General features: G+C 44.0%; 1 protein-coding gene across 1 annotated transcript; it reads right to left on the minus strand.

Moving 5' to 3' along the window:
* Positions 1-268: 268 nt before the first annotated feature.
* Positions 269-3,287, minus strand: LOC308379180 (somatostatin receptor type 2-like; the record flags this gene model as incomplete). The annotated part of the gene is made up of 2 exons (XM_080856238.1): positions 269-685; positions 2,580-3,287. The coding sequence occupies 2 exons, from the start codon at positions 3,285-3,287 to the stop codon at positions 269-271; spliced, it is 1,125 nt and encodes a 374-aa protein (XP_080712364.1).
* Positions 3,288-19,587: the final 16,300 nt, after the last annotated feature.

A 19,587-nucleotide genomic window follows, 5' to 3' on the forward strand; every position in this document is an offset into this window, starting at 1 on the left:
TGTGTGTTTTTGTGTGTGTTTGTCTATTCATCCATGTCATATTTAGGTCTGCAGGGCACTGTTCTGTAGAGCACATGTGTCCTGTAATGTGTTGTATACATGTATGTGTGTGTGTGTGTGTGTGTGTGGGTGTGTATGTTTGTGTTTGTGTGTATGTGTGTGTGTGTGTGTATCCACCCGTCTCATATTTTGACCAGTAGAGTCACTGCTGGAGGCTGTCTGCATGTATGCGTGTAGGCGTGTATGCATGTATGCGCGTGTCCATCTCTCATATGCTGGTCTGCAGGTCGCCGTTGAGCAGTGTGCTCTGGGTCTCAGTGGGGTCGTTGGTCATCATGCGCGTGGTCTTGTCCTGCTGGCTATTGCTGCGCTCCACCTCGTCCAGGCCGCTGGCCCTCTGCAGGCACAGCACGTTCTTGAAGCTCTTCTTGAAGTTCTCCGACAGGAATGCGTAGAGGATGGGGTTGGCGCAGGAGTTGGCGTAGCCCAGCACGACCACGCACGCGAAGGTGCTGCGCAGCGCCGGCGTGCTGCTGATGCTGCCCGTCACGGACGTCACGTTGAACACGTAGAACGGCAGCCAGCAGAAGACGAACACCGCCACCACGATGGACACCATCCGCGTCACCTTCCGCTCCGAGCGCTTCCTCTTGGTGGAGCCCACGCGGATGCCTGACGTCTTCACCTGGAAACACAAAAAAACAAAAAAAGATTCCCACTTTAAGGATCAAGCTGGATGAAAGATGCCTTCGGTAGTTCTTCGGTTGTTGATGTTTGACGTCAATGACCACTCAAATTAAACCCCTCCCTTCCATGCTCCTGAAGCAACGTGTTGATTGGCTGGAATTGTTCACTGCTTTGCCTGGTGAGTCACTATGTTTGTTTCCCATCTACAGAGCCAGGACTCTGTACGAACAATGGGTCTTTTTTTACACACACAGAACAGAAAGCTTGAGGACCAATATGCTGAATTTGAAAAAAAAAGACCAATTCAAAAATGAATGTAAAAGGTAAATAGCTCTGAATGTACTATCCTCATACTGTTAGAAAAGTGCAGTGGCTCCATAAAATGATATCCTAATAATGTCCTACAACGGATCAAGCATAGATTCTAAGCCTTGCCTTCTTCAGTACACTGCTTTGTTTAATTGCAATTGCATTGCAACCTAACACAACTTCTGTATATCCAGAACCCTTCAGTATACTTGCAGGTGCAGTCATTTCTTTAATGTGATTCACATTTACTCGCTTGGCGAAATTAGCTTTGGTAATTTTTCAACATTTAATTCAAACCTCAAAATGTATTTGCAGAGAAGATGAAATAAGTAAGAGCTTCATCTCTGCTCATTACTTAGCAGTCCATTAACACAACACAGCTGACAGATAGAAATAGGTTCTAAAAATAGAGACGTATCCTCACACCTACATCCCACCCACACATTAAAGCACACTAGATTAATGTACATGTGACAATGTGTTTAATAATAATTTAAATCTTTCTTGGTTTCATTCTATTACCTGGCTATAAGAAGCATCTGCTAAAGTATCTTCATGCTTGCTTATTATCTTTTCAATGCCTTTGTTGTTTTATAAGACATACTTTTACTTTAATTGATGCCATTGTATAATTCCTGCAGCCAGGACCATTGAAATAATAATAATAATTCATTTTATTTTTAACGCACTTTTCATTCACAGGAATCTCAGAGTGCCTACATATTAGAAACTAACTATAATAATACAATAAAATTAAAAATTGTTAACATAAGCATAACAGAAAGATTTAGTAGTGATTGCCCCTAGTTGTTCTTTGGTATTATGTTAATGTTTTAATATATTGTTGTGGCTCTTATTATCTTTGTTTCTGCAGACTTCATTCGCATCACAGTCATTACTGTCCCTATTAGACTTTCCTGCCTTTCCTCACTCTCATTATGCTCTGCGGAGGCAATGTAACGACCAGCCTACAGATCACAGTCACATCCAAATCCTTTCCTCCAGTTCACTACTCTCATGTGGGTTCCTGCCAGAGGCTGATTTGTAAACATCATTAGCTTAAACTTGATTTCAGAGATCGTATATTTCGGTATAAAGTAAAAATTGCTAAAACAAGGCCCAGGGCCAGGCTCTGGGAATTTATCAACAGACCCACTGAACTGTACTTACTCAGATCCTTTCATCAATTTTTGTAGTTAAAATATCAAATCTTGCCTTCTGGAATATTCTACTGATGATGTTTTTTCATCATCGTCATCGTCCTCACCATCATCATCATCACCATCATCATCATTATCATTATGATCAACATGTGTAAGTGAGTCAGAGTAATGTTAAGCTTCACCTTGATGAAGATGAGCTGTTTTTCTTCATCTTCGTCATCATCGTCATCATTATCATTATCACCATTATTACCGTAACTCTTACATCATCATTATCATTATCACCATTATTACCTTAACTCTGTCATCATCATTATGATCAACATGTGTAATGGAGTAAGAATAAATGCTGGTCGCACCTTGATGATGATGAGCAGGTATCAACATGTGTAATGGAGTGAGAGTAAATGCTGGTCGCACCTTGATGATGATGAGCAGGTAGCACATGCAGATGACGATCAGGGGCAGGAGGAAGCCCAGGATGAAGGTGTAGAACATGAAGGCCGTGTAGTAGGCCTCTTGGGGCTCGGGCCACACGATGGTGCAGAAGTGGCCGTCACGGTTGGTGATGAGGCCGCTGTAGATGATGATGGGCAAGTTGACCAGCAGCGACACCACCCACACGGCCAGGTTGACGGTCTTGGCGAACCGCGGCTTGCGCCAGCCGGTGGAGCGGATGGGGTGCACCACGGCCAGGTAGCGGTCGACGCTCATGACGGTCAGGCAGAAGATGCTGGTGAACTGGTTGAAGGAGTCGACGGTGGTGACCAGACGGCACAGGGCCAGGCCGAAGGGCCAGTTGACCAGCGCCAGCTGCACGGCGATGAAGGGCAGGCCGAGCATGAAGAGCACGTCTGCCACCGCCAGGTTCAGGATGTAGATGTTGGTGACCGTCTTCATCTTGGCGTAGCGCAGGATCACGTAGATGACCAGCGTGTTGCCGCACAGCCCCACGGCGCACACCACGAAGTAGAGGATGGTGATGACGACGGTGCTGGTGCGGTGGAAGTCGGTGTCCGTGTCGTTGTACGAGCCCACCTGCGACTCGTTGGACGGCAGGAAGCTGTCGTACAGGTACGGCTCGCTGAGGTTGGGGGGGGGGGAGAGGAGCAGCCAAGGGTCCTCCATGGTGTCAGACTGAGGTCACTTCCCTGGCACACTGCTGAGTGACATCACACCTGCCGACAGAGCAGGAATGAACACGTAACTATAGCAACTATAACATGTCAAGTGTTCTCACAACGTTTAATGAAACTGAGTCAATAAGTAAGAGGGGCAGAGAGAATGTGAATGACGATTGGGTTTCCCATCAGCCTATCTGTCAGAATCTGCGCTATGGCTACTGAATGGGTAAGGCTGAGCGAGCATGGAGGGGGGGAGGGGGGCACGTGGGACTGGAGGGGGGAGATCTGGACAACACTGTGACAGCGAGACAGGACATGAATCAGCTCCAAGGGGTGATGAACGAGACAGACAGACAGCGTGCCCGTGGAGAGCAGGGGAAGAGAGGAGCCGCTGCTGGATAAATGAGACAGAGGACTAATAGAGGTAGATAAACCCTGGGCGGGGGGGGGTGGGGGGGGGAATGCAAACTGGTGGGGTACACTAAGACCGAAAGACTCAGATGGGAGTACAAGGCAGCGAAGGGGGCCCAACTTCTAGAGGCGGGGGGGGGGGGGGGGTCTGCTGCGTGAATGTGAAGGGACCGAAGCAGAATCAGACAATGCAGAGATCTGTACGAGCAGGATTCGAGATGGGTGCAAGTGAAGGGTTAAACGACAAAGACGTGGCAAATGACACACATATTTGATATATTTACTTTTGACCTTTGGCAACAGAGTGAGCTCTCTGTTGCAATCGCTAGTCTGCATATATGAGAGAGAAAATTGAGTAAGACTGTGGTGGAAATGTGCGTATCACTGAGTGAGTGAGTCGGGGAGTGACAGGGCCAGATTAACAGTGGGGCTAGGAGGGGCTTAAGCTCCAGGGCCCGCAGGCTGGCTGGCCCCTGGTTGACAAAGGAGGCCTACATCGGTTCGGCGTAAAAGTGGTGATCCCATGTCTCTGTACTCGCATTTGGTGTCAGCCAGCAACCAAGCAGTAGAATGTATGACAGGATATAGAATTCTCTCAGACTAGAAATCAACTGGCTGAAAAATTTGCTATTTCATCTTCTTACCAAAAGGAATATATTCAGATGCAACCCCTTGTAATCACCAACCTTTTGATTAGTAACTGTAATTTAATAGATATTCTCAGTAACTGTAACAGATTACCATAAAAAATTTTGGTAATTGAATGACATAACTCCATTACATGTACCTAGTCACTCTAATTATATAGTGGTTGTTTAGTCATGTTCATGATTTTGTCCTTTTTGGAAGTGGAAATAATAGTTCATACAAAATAAATGGTGTACTAATCAATCATACCTACCTGTACGCACCTTTCTTACTGTTGTAGTGCACTGAACTCAGATTCATAGGATTATTAATATTATTATTTTTACATTCTAATTAGGCCCACTGCATTTAGAGTGTAGTCGTGATGTTGCATTTCATTGTGATTGAAACATGTACACTTCGTTAATGACCTGGTGATATTTTGAGGGGCCCCTATGATTAGTTGTAGCCACAGGGCCCTTTGTGTTCAAAGGGAAGGGTGAGAGTTTGTGTGTACGTAACATATAGTCAGTCATTTCTGAGACAGCAAAAAGCTACGGTGAGCACTCTGCATATGGTACAATGTCAGTGCAGCCAACAGTCAAGGCAGCCATCGCAGAGACACCACACAAACGGCGTAAAGGTGATTGAGAGGGAGAGCGTTATTGTCTCTCAACCCTTGGGGTTTAGTGTAACTTTAATTTATGAGAGGGTGTGTTCGCTATCAATCAGGCTAACTTAAGTAATTGAAATAGAAGGCGTGCTGTTTGGGGCGGCGACACAGGCATAAATATGAAAGCAACAGGCATTATATCTCATTGTCCAAACCCAGTGCGTTATTTATTATATGTGTGCTATTTTAAACGCGGAATGCTGCTAACAGACAAAGTAGATGGTAAGGCAAACAATAGCAAATATCGGCAATGACTTAAGGGCATAAGGTATTCTGACACATCAACAATATGCAAACAATATAGGAAAACGGACCTCCGCTAAGCATCGATCAGAAAATAGCCAGGGCATCCCATGGGAAATTACTTTTTCTGTTCGACGTAAAGTTCAGTCTGTTTCCGTGACAGAGTACTTATTTGCCTTCCATATTAATCATCATGACACCAGCCATCGACATGGGATCACAATCCCGCATGCAGTCTCTGCATGCACGTTGTCAGGTCAAAAGCCTGCAGATAGTCCCCTGAGTGCGGCTGGTTTTGGCGATAAGCGCACAGCGCAAATATACTTCATCAGAAGGCGACGTGTGGGCAAACACACCTACATCTGCCGATGACTATATGTATAGGAGCTGTTTATATTTCTAATTGCATTGTTCGAAAGGAAAATCTCTGCCAGCTCCTCATCAGATTGTTTTTTTTTGCATAGGCTTCACCTGCAAAACTTCCAGAACTGCCTTAGCCTAAGCAGTCTTCCCTTCACCATTCCCTTCACGATTCTTTAAGGTTAATACCGCATGGCCAATTAAAGTCGATGATTTATTGGACAATTTTGATGTGTTACAGAGATGATTCACTCCATTTCTTTTAGTTTCTGTCTAACACAGAGGCACACATTCTCGAGAACAAATGAATAATCAGGAATGTTGGTACATCTGTAACTTAGGACTTAAAAATTAACCATTTTCTTTATTGTTTTGCGTAATGTTTTAACTTGTCCTTTCAACATCAGGGCAAGGCAAGTTTACGAGTGAGCAGTCTAAGCCCTTTCTTTAATATGTGTTAATTACATAAAACAATGTACTTGGAATAGTTCGTTTTTTTTCTTACCTTTGCTTGAAATGAGTCAAATTCGGATCGTTACTCCAGCAACTGGTTTGTGCAATACACCTGTTACAGCCTCAAGCCAGAGGATTCAATCCCTAAATCCATTCCTTATCAACCATCTTCGCCGAACACGTTTTCACCCGAGTCCGTTACTTCTGCTTTTTCTCATCTGATTAAAAACATCAGTTTTATTTATCCCAGTATGATCCCACCTTCCAAACGGAAAGCCATAAATGACGCATTTTTATCTGCGAATCCAAATTTGAGTGGGACTCGGATCCACAGACACAGACGGCGTGTGTGCGAAAGGGAGCGCGCGCCAGAGAGAGTGATCTGAGCCTCGCACAGTTGGTAACGACCTTCTTGTCCGACAACCACACACGTACGCACACACAGCCTACACTTCATCTCAGGGTCAGTTATCGATTTATCACTTGAGCGGGGTAGAGGTCAGTATTTAGAGTCACATTTCAACATGAAATGAGAAATGGAATCATTAGTAAAGATCCAATGACTTAACGCCATATGTAAATACATAATGAATATATGTTGACTGCATATTTAATCCTTATTGCGTCTGTGTTGTGCAAATGTTGTTGTAATGATTCACTATCTTAGCTAACGTGAGCTCAAAGCCAGAGAGCGTTGTGAAATTTTGGCTCTGGGACTACAGAAACACCAAACAAAGTCAAATAAGCAAATGCTATCCCACTGTTTGTGAAAATGACCTCAACACACTAGTTAACCCTGTATGAACCAGCGTGGCTGATTTAATGTGCAAATATGATATATAGAATATATATATATAGAATTATATATATATTAGCTATGGATGTGTTTGCTTTCTATCGAGTAGAAACGATTCAGTCATATTAGTCTAGCGAGCAGAGAAGGCAGACAGTCTTATTAGGTAGGGTACAGCAAATACTAACAGACAGAAAATGTAGAAACATTAATACCATTTCCCCTTTACAAAGTCAAAACTCCTGCCAGATTCACCACTCAAGTTCATGAGTAGGCTTATTGTGCAACAGTGTCCCATGCCCTATCAAGTCCAACTGACGTCTTTGGATTCACAATTTGAACAATCAGGTATGAACATTCAATTTATAATAACACCAATCTCAGATCTTAATGCAGCTTCTGAGCCCAAAGTGCTACTCAACCCTGAGGGAGCCATTTCATGGCCTAAGAACCAGGAAACAGTAGGCAGGTCTCACACTGCACACACACTGACGGTGGTCAGATAAGTAAACATAAAACAGGGCTAAACCAAGCCATCAACAACAACAAAACATGGACAAAATGCTAACAGTTACTCGTGATAACACCAGACACAAAAGGGAAGGCATAATCACATTATTCCAGGATAGAACGCTGAATTCTGTCTCACCCACTCACACACACACACACACACACACACACAGATGTAGAAGTGTGCAATCCCCTTGCATGTTACAATATATGTAGGCTACTATTCACTGGTCGTTGTCATGCATGGTGTAGGTTAGCCGCTACCTGTTACAGATTAATGTCAGCAAGTAAGCAATTTTCCCTTTTGCTTGCACTTCAGGTGCTGCACGCAGTATCATAAACCCCTTTTCTACTGTTTTTCAAAAACCTTGGCATGTGTTGCAGCTGCAAATTTAACCACAGTGGCCTGCTGCATGTTGTCAGACACAGACGTGTTGCTCTACTGCACGTGTGGTCCACTGCATGTTGTCAATCTGACACAGACGTGTTGCTCTACTGCACGTGTGATGCACTGCATGTTGTCAGACACAGACGTGTTGCTCTACTGCACGTGTGGTGCACTGCATGATGTCAATCTGACACAGACGTGTTGCTCTACTGCACGTGTGGTGCACTGCATGTTGTCAGGCACAGACGTGTTGCTCTACTGCACGTGTGGTGCACTGCATGTTGTCAGACACAGACGTGTTGCTCTACTGCACGTGTGATGCACTGCATGTTGTCTGACACAGACGTGTTGCTCTACTGCACGTGTGGTGCACTGCATGTTGTCAGGCACAGACGTGTTGCTCTACTGCACGTGTGGTGCACTGCATGTTGTCAGACACAGACGTGTTGCTCTACTGCACATGTGGTGCACTGCATGTTGTCAGACAGAGACGTGTTGTTCTACTGCACGTGTGGTGCACTGCATGTTGTCAGACACAGACGTGTTGCTCTGCTGCACGTGTGGTCCACTGCATGTTGTCAATCTGACACAGACGTGTTGCTCTACTGCACGTGTGATGCACTGCATGTTGTCAGACACAGACGTGTTGCTCTACTGCACGTGTGGTCCACTGCATGTTGTCAGACACAGACGTGTTGTTCTACTGCACGTGTGGTCCACTGCATGTTGTCAATCTGACACAGACGTGTTGCTCTACTGCACGTGTGGTGCACTGCATGTTGTCAGGCACAGACGTGTTGCTCTACTGCACGTGTGGTGCACTGCATGTTGTCAGACAGAGACGTGTTGCTCTACTGCACGTGTGGTGCACTGCAGGTTGTCAGGCACAGACGTGTTGTTCTACTGCACGTATAGTCCACTACAGTAAGTAAAGATCCAGACGTGTTGATCTACTGCACGTGTGGTCCACTGCATGTTGTCAGACACAGACGTGTTGTTCCACTGCACATGTGGTGCACTGCATGTTGTCAGACACAGACGTGTTGCTCTACTGCACGTGTGGTGTACTGCATTTGTAATGGTATGTTTATCAGTACACCATAGGATGAATGATAAGAAATAGCCTATTCAACATGAAAGTCCCCCTCAAGGTTTGCGATTTAAAAGTTTGTATGGAGAATAATGTTTTGCGTCCATCTTGAATGTGTCCAGTTTGGCCTTTGTTTGGCACTCGGCCTGGCTTAGTTAGTGATTTACCGTGTGTAAAGGTTAGGAAGGACTAGATCCCAGGCTTTCCCCTTTCACCATAAACATCTTTTGTCAGAGCTGAGTTTGTGTTATACTAAAGTAGGCATTAATTTCGAGCGATCCACTCACCTAGGCCGCTCTGTTCTGGAACATAGCTGTCAACTGTCTTTGGTTCAGGAGTCGCGGAGTCTGTCAGCACGCGTCTCTATTCCACCAGAGGGAGGGTGGGTACAAAGCCGTGGCTGAAAGTAGCAGAGACACAACAGATTCTGCTGAGCCTCGCGCTACCATTCTTTGCCATCTCAGACGGGAAAGAGATTTGATCCGAATGTTGAAATATCAGCAGCTTGGCATCACTGAGGACTTTAGGCAAGTTTTTTGCCTGGTGAGACTAGATACTTTAATATAGTTTTACCGTTTCAGCTGTTTTTGGACACTTTTTTCTCACATAACTCCACACTTTTCTCAGACAGCAACCGGCAGCAAGATAATCCTTAACTCTCTTCCCTCTGCTAATCAATGTATTTAAAAAAAAACTTTAACCGCTCAAGGTGCTTACCTTCTATCAGATTCCTCTCCGTGGATCTCTCCTATCACTTGAAGTTTCTCTGGCACAAGGCATGCCTGTTCATCGTGTTCACTGTATTGGGGTCACACTGAAGCAGGCTTGTGATAGGGCTACTCAAACAGTCTTGTTATTGCCCATCATGGAGTGATAGAGTGCATGAATAAGGGAATAGGGATGGATTTGATACAGAATGTCCCCCTCTGCGCTCCCTCGGGCTGGGGAAACCCACTCATGTTTAGCCTCTGGTTCACATTGTTCGCTACAGGTCATAAAGCCCTAATAACCTGATCGGCTGCTTTAGCTGTGGCTTGTTTTTGGCAGTCGCACAAATCAGGCAAAGGTTCGTCTCCAGCACACAGCACATGAGAATACTGTCATATATCACTGGCATATACACAGAAAAAGCACATACTTATACACAAGAACCCTGGGAAAGAAAAATAAATGTAAATACACACATGACCCCTCACACACTCTCATCTGTTTTTCCATTTCGTCAGTGACAAATTGATGTTTGGGTGTTCAGAGAGCACTGTGGAAAATGCTAAAAACATGGAATTCCAGAGCAAAGGGTACTACTGTCTCCCAAATACATATTTACACGATGCCTGGTCATGCTGTGTGTGCTTTGCTGTGCAATAGAGGAACACTAATAATACAATTAGGTTAATCTATGAGAGTGCTCTGAGAAAAAACCTCACCAGTTTTTGGCAGCTCACCAGACAAGGAAAGTGTTGTGAACATTTTTCAGACTTGAAGAAATCATCACAATTAAAAAAAACCTGAATGGTGTACCAATATAAATCATGCTTTAATATAAATCACACATATATTTAGTCTTGCATGGAATGTTTACACTTATGACCTAGAGAAATGTGAGGTAATACAGAGTGTTTGGCAGAGAACCAATTTAACACTTACACTGCAACTGAGCTCGGATGCTATTGAATTCAAACCTTGGGAACCTGTGCTAAAGTCTTCAGCACAATTTACGTTCAGTGAAACACGCGTGAAGAAATATACAGTCCTAAGCCCGCCAGTGCTCCAGCTCAGTAATCAAGAGTATATTCCCTTTACACACACACACACACACAAACACACACACACACACACACACACACACACACACACACACACACACACACACACACACACACACACACACACACACACACACACACACACACACACACACACACACACACACACACACACACACACACACACACACACACACACACACACACACGCGCGCGCGCGCAGACCTCACAGTGTCTTTAAAATTGTATTCATCATTATGTCTAGAATGAGTATGATGCCTAGCCCAGAGGAATGGAGGCACACACAAGATCTTTGTTTGTTGTAGTAACGAGTTTGATGCCATGTCTTATGAATACATATATATTTATATATATTGAATACAAGACCTGAATATTAAGTAGTAGATAATGCAAGTGTGTGTGTGTATTTGTCAATAATAATTCCCTCTGAGATGATTTAGACAGAGTCTGGTTCTCCTGTTGTACTTATTATGTTTTATGTTTATTGTCTGGCACAGTGGTCAGCTCATGCCAGCATGCTGGCACTGCTGGCATGAACTGGCACTACACCGGTGGTCCAATAATGGCGGGGCAGATGGTGCCTGGGTGGCGGTGTGCCACGGGTCAGTCTGGGCCTACTTGGCATGACAAGCCCAATGGGCAGCCAAACACAGGCAGGGATCACCTCAGAGAAACTAGTTGTGTATTTCTATCATTGTGTCACCATCTTTGGCATGCTTCAGAATCAGAATTTTTTATTGCCAAGTAAGTTTACGCCTACCAGAAATTTCCTTTGGCATATTGGTGCAGACAATAAACAAAAAACATAATAAGTACTACAGAACATAAGAAAAACAGTATACAATTACTAAATACTAAAATATATAAAAAATATAAAAAGTGTCCTCTCCTGTGTGGTTCTACTAGATTTTGCTGCATAATACATTCTGCCATGCAAGATATGCGTAAAACCAAGATTGAAGGCCATGAGTTTGGTAGGCTTTTGCAGTCACAGGCAAAGAGGCTTATTTCTTTAAATGCAATTCAGAAGCCCCCAGGGAAGTTATATTTCGTTTCAATCCAGAGGTCTATCATCCACTGTAAAATCATGTCCTAGGGTATGGAATGTATTCTGTCAAATCAATCAGTTAGGCAAATCATGCTTGAACTAACCCATTACGCGAGCTTCGAGTGAGCATGTGTGAGACAAAGAGAATGAGACATGGAGAAAAGGGCCGGGGCAACTGGCCTTGGTGAGTCCTATCTAACATCTACTGCCTGGAGAGAGTGATAAAGCTGTCAAACTAGTCCAATCAAACGTGTCCATCAAAGAGGTTAGGACTTATCAGTGGCAAACAGCATCTGGCCAGCAGTGGCTTGGCTGTTGCACTAAGGTCTAGACACAGCCGTATGAAGAGTATCAGTAGGATCAGTTTGCTGAATGGACCTCACATCAAGCGTGTGCCTCAGGAGTGCTACAAAGGACCTTAAATCGCTTCACTTACAAAAAGGCACAGAATGTTATAATAAAAACAAACCTTTGAAATAGTAGGTGAACCAAAATGCCCGTGCGCACACACACACACACACACACACACACACACACACACACACACACACACACACACACACACACTCACACACACACACTCACACACACACACACACACACACACTCACACACACACACTCACATACGCACACACACAAACACACATGCGCACACACTCACACACTCACATATGCACACACTCACACACGCACACAAACACACACATACGCACACGGGCACACACTCACACGCGCACACACTCACACACACTCACACACACTCACATGCGCACACACGCACACACACACACATACGCACACACTCACACGTGCACACACTCACACGCGCAGACCTCACAGTGTCTTTAAAATTGTATTCATGTGTAAACATGTTTAGATGGCGAATGAGAGTGCAAGGATCTCTCTCTGATGTGTCCTGTGGGTTTCTCTCTGTTGGCAAATAACAGTCCCTTCCTCGCTGTGAAGAGCAGCTAAGCCCAGTGTGTCTACCTCACACCCAGGGTCCTAATTTCATTGACAGGCAACTGGCAGCGAGCTTAAGTCCACCGCTGTGCAAAAGCTAAAGCTAACTTATAAGCTTGGCAAAACCATCTTGTACCATGAGCAAGATCCTCTGCTCAAACATGGGTGGGTCAGCGCAATGCTCCCACACACCACCCGATAGCTGCAAGTCATGCACGATGGACTTTGCTCATTGCCCATCAATGAAATGAGGACTCACGGTCTCACACACACACACATTAAACAGAGCATTCATCTTGAGGGTAGATTATGTATGGTTCAAATTCAATGATGATATGTATTGTCCTTGTGATGATGTGTGTACTCTGAGCATGGTTTCACAGACAGTAATAATGGTTGGACACTTGATCATGCAGAGCATTTGGACAATAACTGTAACAATCACAACCATTTCGCCAATCACATCAAATCGATCTAATTCAGTATTCCCTCCATTTTAAATGACTCTTCTTATGTCAATCTGGGAAACAAACATCCCATAAAGTCAGGGACCTGATGCATGTAGTGGTTGGTGATCACCCCTGGACTGTCAAAAAATTAAACGGTTTTACTGAAATGCAAGAGAATGGACATAGTCATGAGGTATGTAAGAAAGTGAACGTCGCAGTGTACTAGTCTTTTGTTAAGACGCATGACTGAGAGATCCAATCTGAGAAGATGGTGTCAGCATTGCATGGACTTTAGCTCTCTTTTGTGATCCAAATCTGAAAAGATAATCTCTCACCTTAACCAGACGCTGCCACAACTGCCTTTGTAGACTTCCATGGCAACCATCATAATTTTCCTCTCGCTGCTCTTGACTGGATTGAACAAGTTGGGGTCAAGAGATCTTAAACCTAATCTGATTGAATGTCTTTTCATTCTTTTCGGGAATTGACATGCTTTCTCTTTCAGTCTCCCTCCGTTTAAAGAAAATCCCTGGATTAATTTAGGATTATGCAATGCAGTTGCTCGGTTTTGTATCCTTCCCCAGAGACTCAGAGGTTGTGTGTTCCAGAGAAGTGAAAATATATGTTTATTTTGTCCAGGCATAAGATTACAGACAGGTCAATAGCAAATTATTTAGTTCTGAATATGGCTCTAACGTGATTTAGGGTGGTGATAATATCATGCTTCTGAGCTGTTGTTTGCCTCAGGACCAGGACAGCAAGTCACCATTGACAGACCATGGGTCTTTCAGGAAGACAGCGATTTTAAACAAATAGGTTTGTCCACCAAATAAAAGTTTAGTTTTTTTTTTTTACTTTTAGGGAGTAAGCTCGTAAGTTTCAAAGCAAAACATCCTCATAATAAAAATTTGTTTTTCAGTTTAATTTTTTTAGATTTTTTTCGGAACCATCATAAGTTTTCATTACTAAGGGAGAGATCCACTTACAGCGAGGGAAAAAGAAGACTCTAAGCCCTTTCCCATTCACAGCCCTCTAAGAAGGAGAGAAGATTGAGCCTCTGGTATGAACAAGGGGTCAGTTAATTGCATTGTAGACGATTTTAAGGAGTGCACAATTGCAGGGAAGGTTTTCCAACAGTACTTTTCATGTTTCAGGGCCCAATTCTAATGTCAGATTTAAAGACGCCTGTGGACAAAAAGATGGATGACAGATAATATTTATTCTGCTCGTAGTGCAATATTGATCAATTTCACTTCAGGTGACTGTCTCCACTTTTCCACTGAAGTTTTAATCAAGAAACTGATATGTATGTTTTTTTAGCCATTCACAGAAAAAGATATTCAATTCCTTGGGGATTTCCCACAGCGGTCAAACCTCTGGCACATGAAAGTACTCATGTCCAACAACCTAGCCTAAGTATTAAAACACAATAAGGTGCCCTACAACTATCATACAACTTAACAACACAACAACAACAACAAGATGCATTCATATGCATTTTACTGGGGTTGTCAAGTGGGCACCTTCCTTCATCAGTGTTCCGTCAATAGGAAATTCCAATACAATGAAAGTTAATGGGAGTCATCATACCATAATAGTTTAATACCAACTGACAAATGGCATCAAACATTTTGACACCTCCGTGTTGGATAATGGTAATGGATATCAGTAATAATGCTAACATGACTGTTATTGAACATCAATCACCATGGCAACTAACAGAGTAAAGCAGCCAGAGTGTAATTTATATGACTGGGTTATGTGAAGCTAATAACAGAGGATTTAAGAAAAAAAGTATTACCTAACCGTCACGCATATATACACATGCACTTTATCTTGCTCCCTCCCTCTCTCTCTTCTGTCATTCCTCAGTCACTTATACATTCTCGGTGATGAGAGCATAGGTGTGCACAGATAGGGACAAGGTGGTGCTAAAGCACCTGCCCCTTTGCCATACTTGACAAAAAATGCCCTTTTTGAAAGTTTTTTTTTTAACCTTTTTTTGTCACAATGTACTCTGGTCCATGTTGACATGATAATCTCCATGCTTCACGATCAAAAGCATCTGACAATAATGTCCCGATATAGCCTCTCTTCTATAACCTAGTAAGGCAGCCGGAAGTTCCACATGCCCCCAACCCCCCCTTCAGCACCTGCCCCCCAAAATGTCTGTGCACGCCACTGGATGAGAGTATGGGTTTCCTGCAGAGAAGCATTCTGTGGTGGAGGTGGGTGATCACAGAGACTTTATTTCAGTCTGTACCCTGCTGTTCAGATCAGAAAAATCACTCAGTACTTGTTTTTTCCCCCCAGTCACACAATGAATGTGGCCAGGCCAGCCTTAGGCTGATATGTCGTCCTGTTTGAGCTGGATGCTGTGAAAGGTTTCTTCCTGTTAAAAGCCAGTTCTTCCCTGCCAATGACATGATTTATGTTTAATACCCTCTGCAGCTTTATGGCCACCAGATAGATTCATTCAGACCCTCTGTCAGTGGCTGAGAGGAGCCTGTGTTCGTTGACTGTTGCCACGACACCTCAGTCAGGAGTCATAGAATTCATCTGTCTTTGGAATTGTCATGAGGACACCATTCCGAACCCTTGGTCTGTTCTTCAAGTCCTAATGAGTTATAATAAGGCTTAACAAATTAATGCTATGCTCTGAGACTTTAAAGTGGATAGGTGCCCAAACCTGTTTTTAACTTCATTGCATAAAAGGTAACAGTGCCAAAATATTTGAAGAAATCCTAATTTGTTCCTTTCCTACAGGGGTTGTAGGCTACTTACTTCTTCACATCAAAGAAATCAACACAATTTAGACTTTGCTTGAGGGTGCCCAAACCACTTGCAAATCAAATCTGTGTTGACGGAACGAGCCATGGAGGCGATTTGGCAGTATTTAGAAAGTCCCAGGAATATAATTATAAAAAAATATAATTGTGCTCATATAAAATTGCGATTGTTTCTTTAACATTTCTGTGAAGTGTTCCTGTAGTTCAATTGGTAGAACAAACACCACCAAGGTCATTGACTTGGTGCTCTAGGAAGGATACCGGTAATAATAATAATGCTGATATATGATACTAATACTGTCTGCTGAAATTTGCTTTTGACACAAGTGTCTGCTTGCTAAATGTTTGATAAAACCTTTCTTAAATGAAAACCATACTATGAAGCTTCTTCTAAGGAATATAACTTAGAAATAGTAAACCTAGCCGGTATGAGCTGTGACATGACAGCTGGCAGGTTTCACTGAAATAGCATTCGAGGACAAAACCCAAACATACCACAGCCATGCCGTGGCATTTACATATAAAATGTCTCAGCTGGTTCAGTGTGCCGCGTTCTGGAAGCCTTCGGAAGGATTCGTTTTCTTTTAAAATAGGCCTTGTGGTTTTCAAAAGCAGAGAGGCTTTCAATCACATGCAAATTGAATATGGGTCCTGATGAGGCTCTCTCAGACTCATTATTCTGCCGCCTTTTCTCTACCTTTCAACCTCTCCTCTCCCCCCTTTCTCTCCCTCCATCATGTCTATTTCCCCCTCTCCTCTCCCCCCTATCTCTCCCTCCATCATGTCTATTTCCACCTCTCCTCTCCCCCCTTTCTCTCCCTCCATCATGTCTATTTCCCCCTCTCCTCTCCCCCCTATCTCTCCCTCCATCACGTCTATTTCCACCCCTCCTCTCCCCCTATCTCTCTCTCCATCATGTCTATTTCGCCCCCCCGATCAGGTCTATGTATCTCAACGTGTCAGACGAGAATTAACAAGGTCTATCTGACATGTCTGTAACCTTTTTTTTTTTTTTTTTGCACCCAATAATAGAAAAATAAGATATGGTGCAATATAGTAATATCAATATTTGAACAATTCTATGAAATAAAAAAAGTATGAAATTAAATTCATGGAATGGTGGTTATTTGATTCTGGATTTTTAATCAGTTCTTCTAATTACGTTCTTCTCAAAAGTGCACTTGGACCGTGTTGTTTTCAGTTAACCAGCTGTCTTCATTACTTTTTGTGTCTTTCTCTCTTCTTCGATTCTCACTTTCTCTCTCAGCAGTCTGTCTGCCCACACTACCACAGCCTGTAATAGATAGTTCTTCATGAACACACATAGAAAATAGTTTCCACCCATGACATTGTTTGAGCTGCTCTGTTATATCCAGCACTGTCAGTGCAATATGTGTGTGAAACTTAATTTTTTCATTATTGGAAAACCTTCATAAAATGTCCTCCAAGCAGTTTGTTGTGGGCGGGAGGTGTAGTGACCCTGACAATTCGCCCTGACACTCACTTTCAATCCTCTCCAACTCCCCCCCTGTGCCGTTGCTTATCTTTGCTTTTGTCTCACTTTCCATCCATTTTTGTCATGACATCATCCTTTTTATAAATGTTTCACTTCTTTTTCTTTTTCCTCCACCTCTCTGCCTCTTGCCCGTTGTTTCTCTCTCTCTCTCTCTCTCTCTCTCTTTCTTTCTTTCTTTCTGTCTGTCTATCTGTCTCTCTTAGTGAGCACCTCACACACAGAGAGACCTAATGGAAAGAGCTGTGTGAAATGGCTTGCGTTGATAGCTCATTATTCCAGGCTGATCAAGTGCCCTATACGTACAATGCTTAATTGGAGCCATTGATTATGTCCTCCCCCTGATAAATTGACAGTCCAAATGCCAATCCGCAGCAGGAGCTGAACTCAATGTCTTTATTAGCATTCAGGCACTCAACCTGCGACTCCTCAAATTGCTACCGAAGGCAGCCTGTTTTTGTCTCCGCGTCTCCTAATCACTTTCGGAACGTCTTGTGGTTGCCGAGCGCCTTAAGTGATAAGAGGCCAATCATTCTTGTGCTTTAGGCTGCTGGCATTGTCTGTTTCCAAGGGGGCTTCTCCGACTCCTTCCTCTTCTCCTTCCCCACGGATATCTGGGTGTTTCAGCATAGTGTAAACAAACATAGACAAACTAACAAACAGCCCGTAGCTGCAGAGAATTATGGGATTGCTACCAAGTGGACTGGAGGGCATGGCTGGTGAGGGAGGAAAGACATCCAGATCAGAGGCAGATGTGATCTCTTCTGATAAAGGAACATTGGTTGTGTGTTTGTATCTGTGTGTGTGTGTGTGTGTGTGTGTGTGTGTGTGTGTGCGTGTGTGCGTGTGTGTGTGCATGCGTGCATGTGTGTGTGTGTGCTTGTGTTTGTGTGTGTGCGTGCATGTGTGCATGCGTGCATGTGTGTGTCTGTGTTTGTGTGTGTGCGTGCATGTGTGCGTGTGTGTGTGTGCGTGTGCGTGCGTATTTCTGTAGCTGATGTGAACTGGTCCACAGGGCGTGTCTGCTCGTTATCAGTCTCTGCCCCCGATAGGTGATATTTCTGCTCTGCCCCTCCTTCTCTCAGGAGAGCCTGCAGGAGGAGATGAATGGCAGTGGAAGAACATGACCTCACTCTGATGAGACGTCCGTGAAACCCGTGAGGGGGGGGGGGGGGGGGGCATCAGCACAGGATCCTTAAGAGGAGAGGCATAGGGGTCGAAAGGACCAGGGGCCTTAAAATGGTTTAAAGGCCATGAGATTTAATAATCTTCTCAGGATAGAAAACTGGTTTCTGTAATTTTGTGTGGGAGACGGTATTACAATAGATGAGTGGAATATACCACAGCCTCGTCTGAAATAAAACAGAAATAAGACATCAAATCAATGTAGTGTTGAAAGATGCAGTTGCGCTCTGGTCGGGTTGAGGATATATTTGAGAAGAAAAGCCAGCCTCGTCTCTCATTTTGACACCCTGGGGGTTGGGCGGACGTCCCAGAGGAGTAGATTAGGGAAGTTAGTGTGTTGTTCAGGGATCAGGGATGAGTGTGTGTGTCGTTCAGGGATCAGGGATGAGTGTGTGTGTTGTTCAGGGATCAGGGATGAGTGTGTGTGTTGTTCAGGGATCAGGGATGAGTGTGTGTGTTGTTCAGGGATCAGGGATGAGTGTGTGTGTTGTTCAGGGATCAGGGATGAGTGTGTGTGTTGTTCAGGGATCAGGGATGAGTGTGTGTGTGTTGTTCAGGGATCAGGGATGAGTGTGTGTTGTTCAGGGATCAGGGATGAGTGTGTGTTGTTCAGGGATCAGGGATGAGTGTGTGTGTTGTTCATGTTTATTTCGGGAAGTTAAAAGGGATGAGTGTGTGTGTTGCTCATGTGAGGGATGAGTGTGTGTGTTGTTCAGGGATCAGGGATGGGTGTGTGTGTTGTTCAGGGATCAGGGATGGGTGTGTGTGTTGTTCATGTGAGGGATGAGTGTGTGTGTTGTTCAGGGATCAGGGATGGGTGTGTGTGTTGTTCAGGGATCAGGGATGAGTGTGTGTGTTGTTCAGGGATCAGGGATGAGTGTGTGTGTTGTTCAGGGATCAGGGATGAGTGTGTGTGTTGTTCAGGGATCAGGGATGAGTGTGTGTGTTGTTCAGGGATCAGGGATGAGTGTGTGTGTTGTTCAGGGATCAGGGATGAGTGTGTGTGTTGTTCAGGGATCA

The sequence above is a fragment of the Sprattus sprattus genome, assembly GCF_963457725.1.
Source record: "Sprattus sprattus genome assembly, chromosome: 18".
NCBI lineage: Eukaryota > Metazoa > Chordata > Actinopteri > Clupeiformes > Clupeidae > Sprattus > Sprattus sprattus.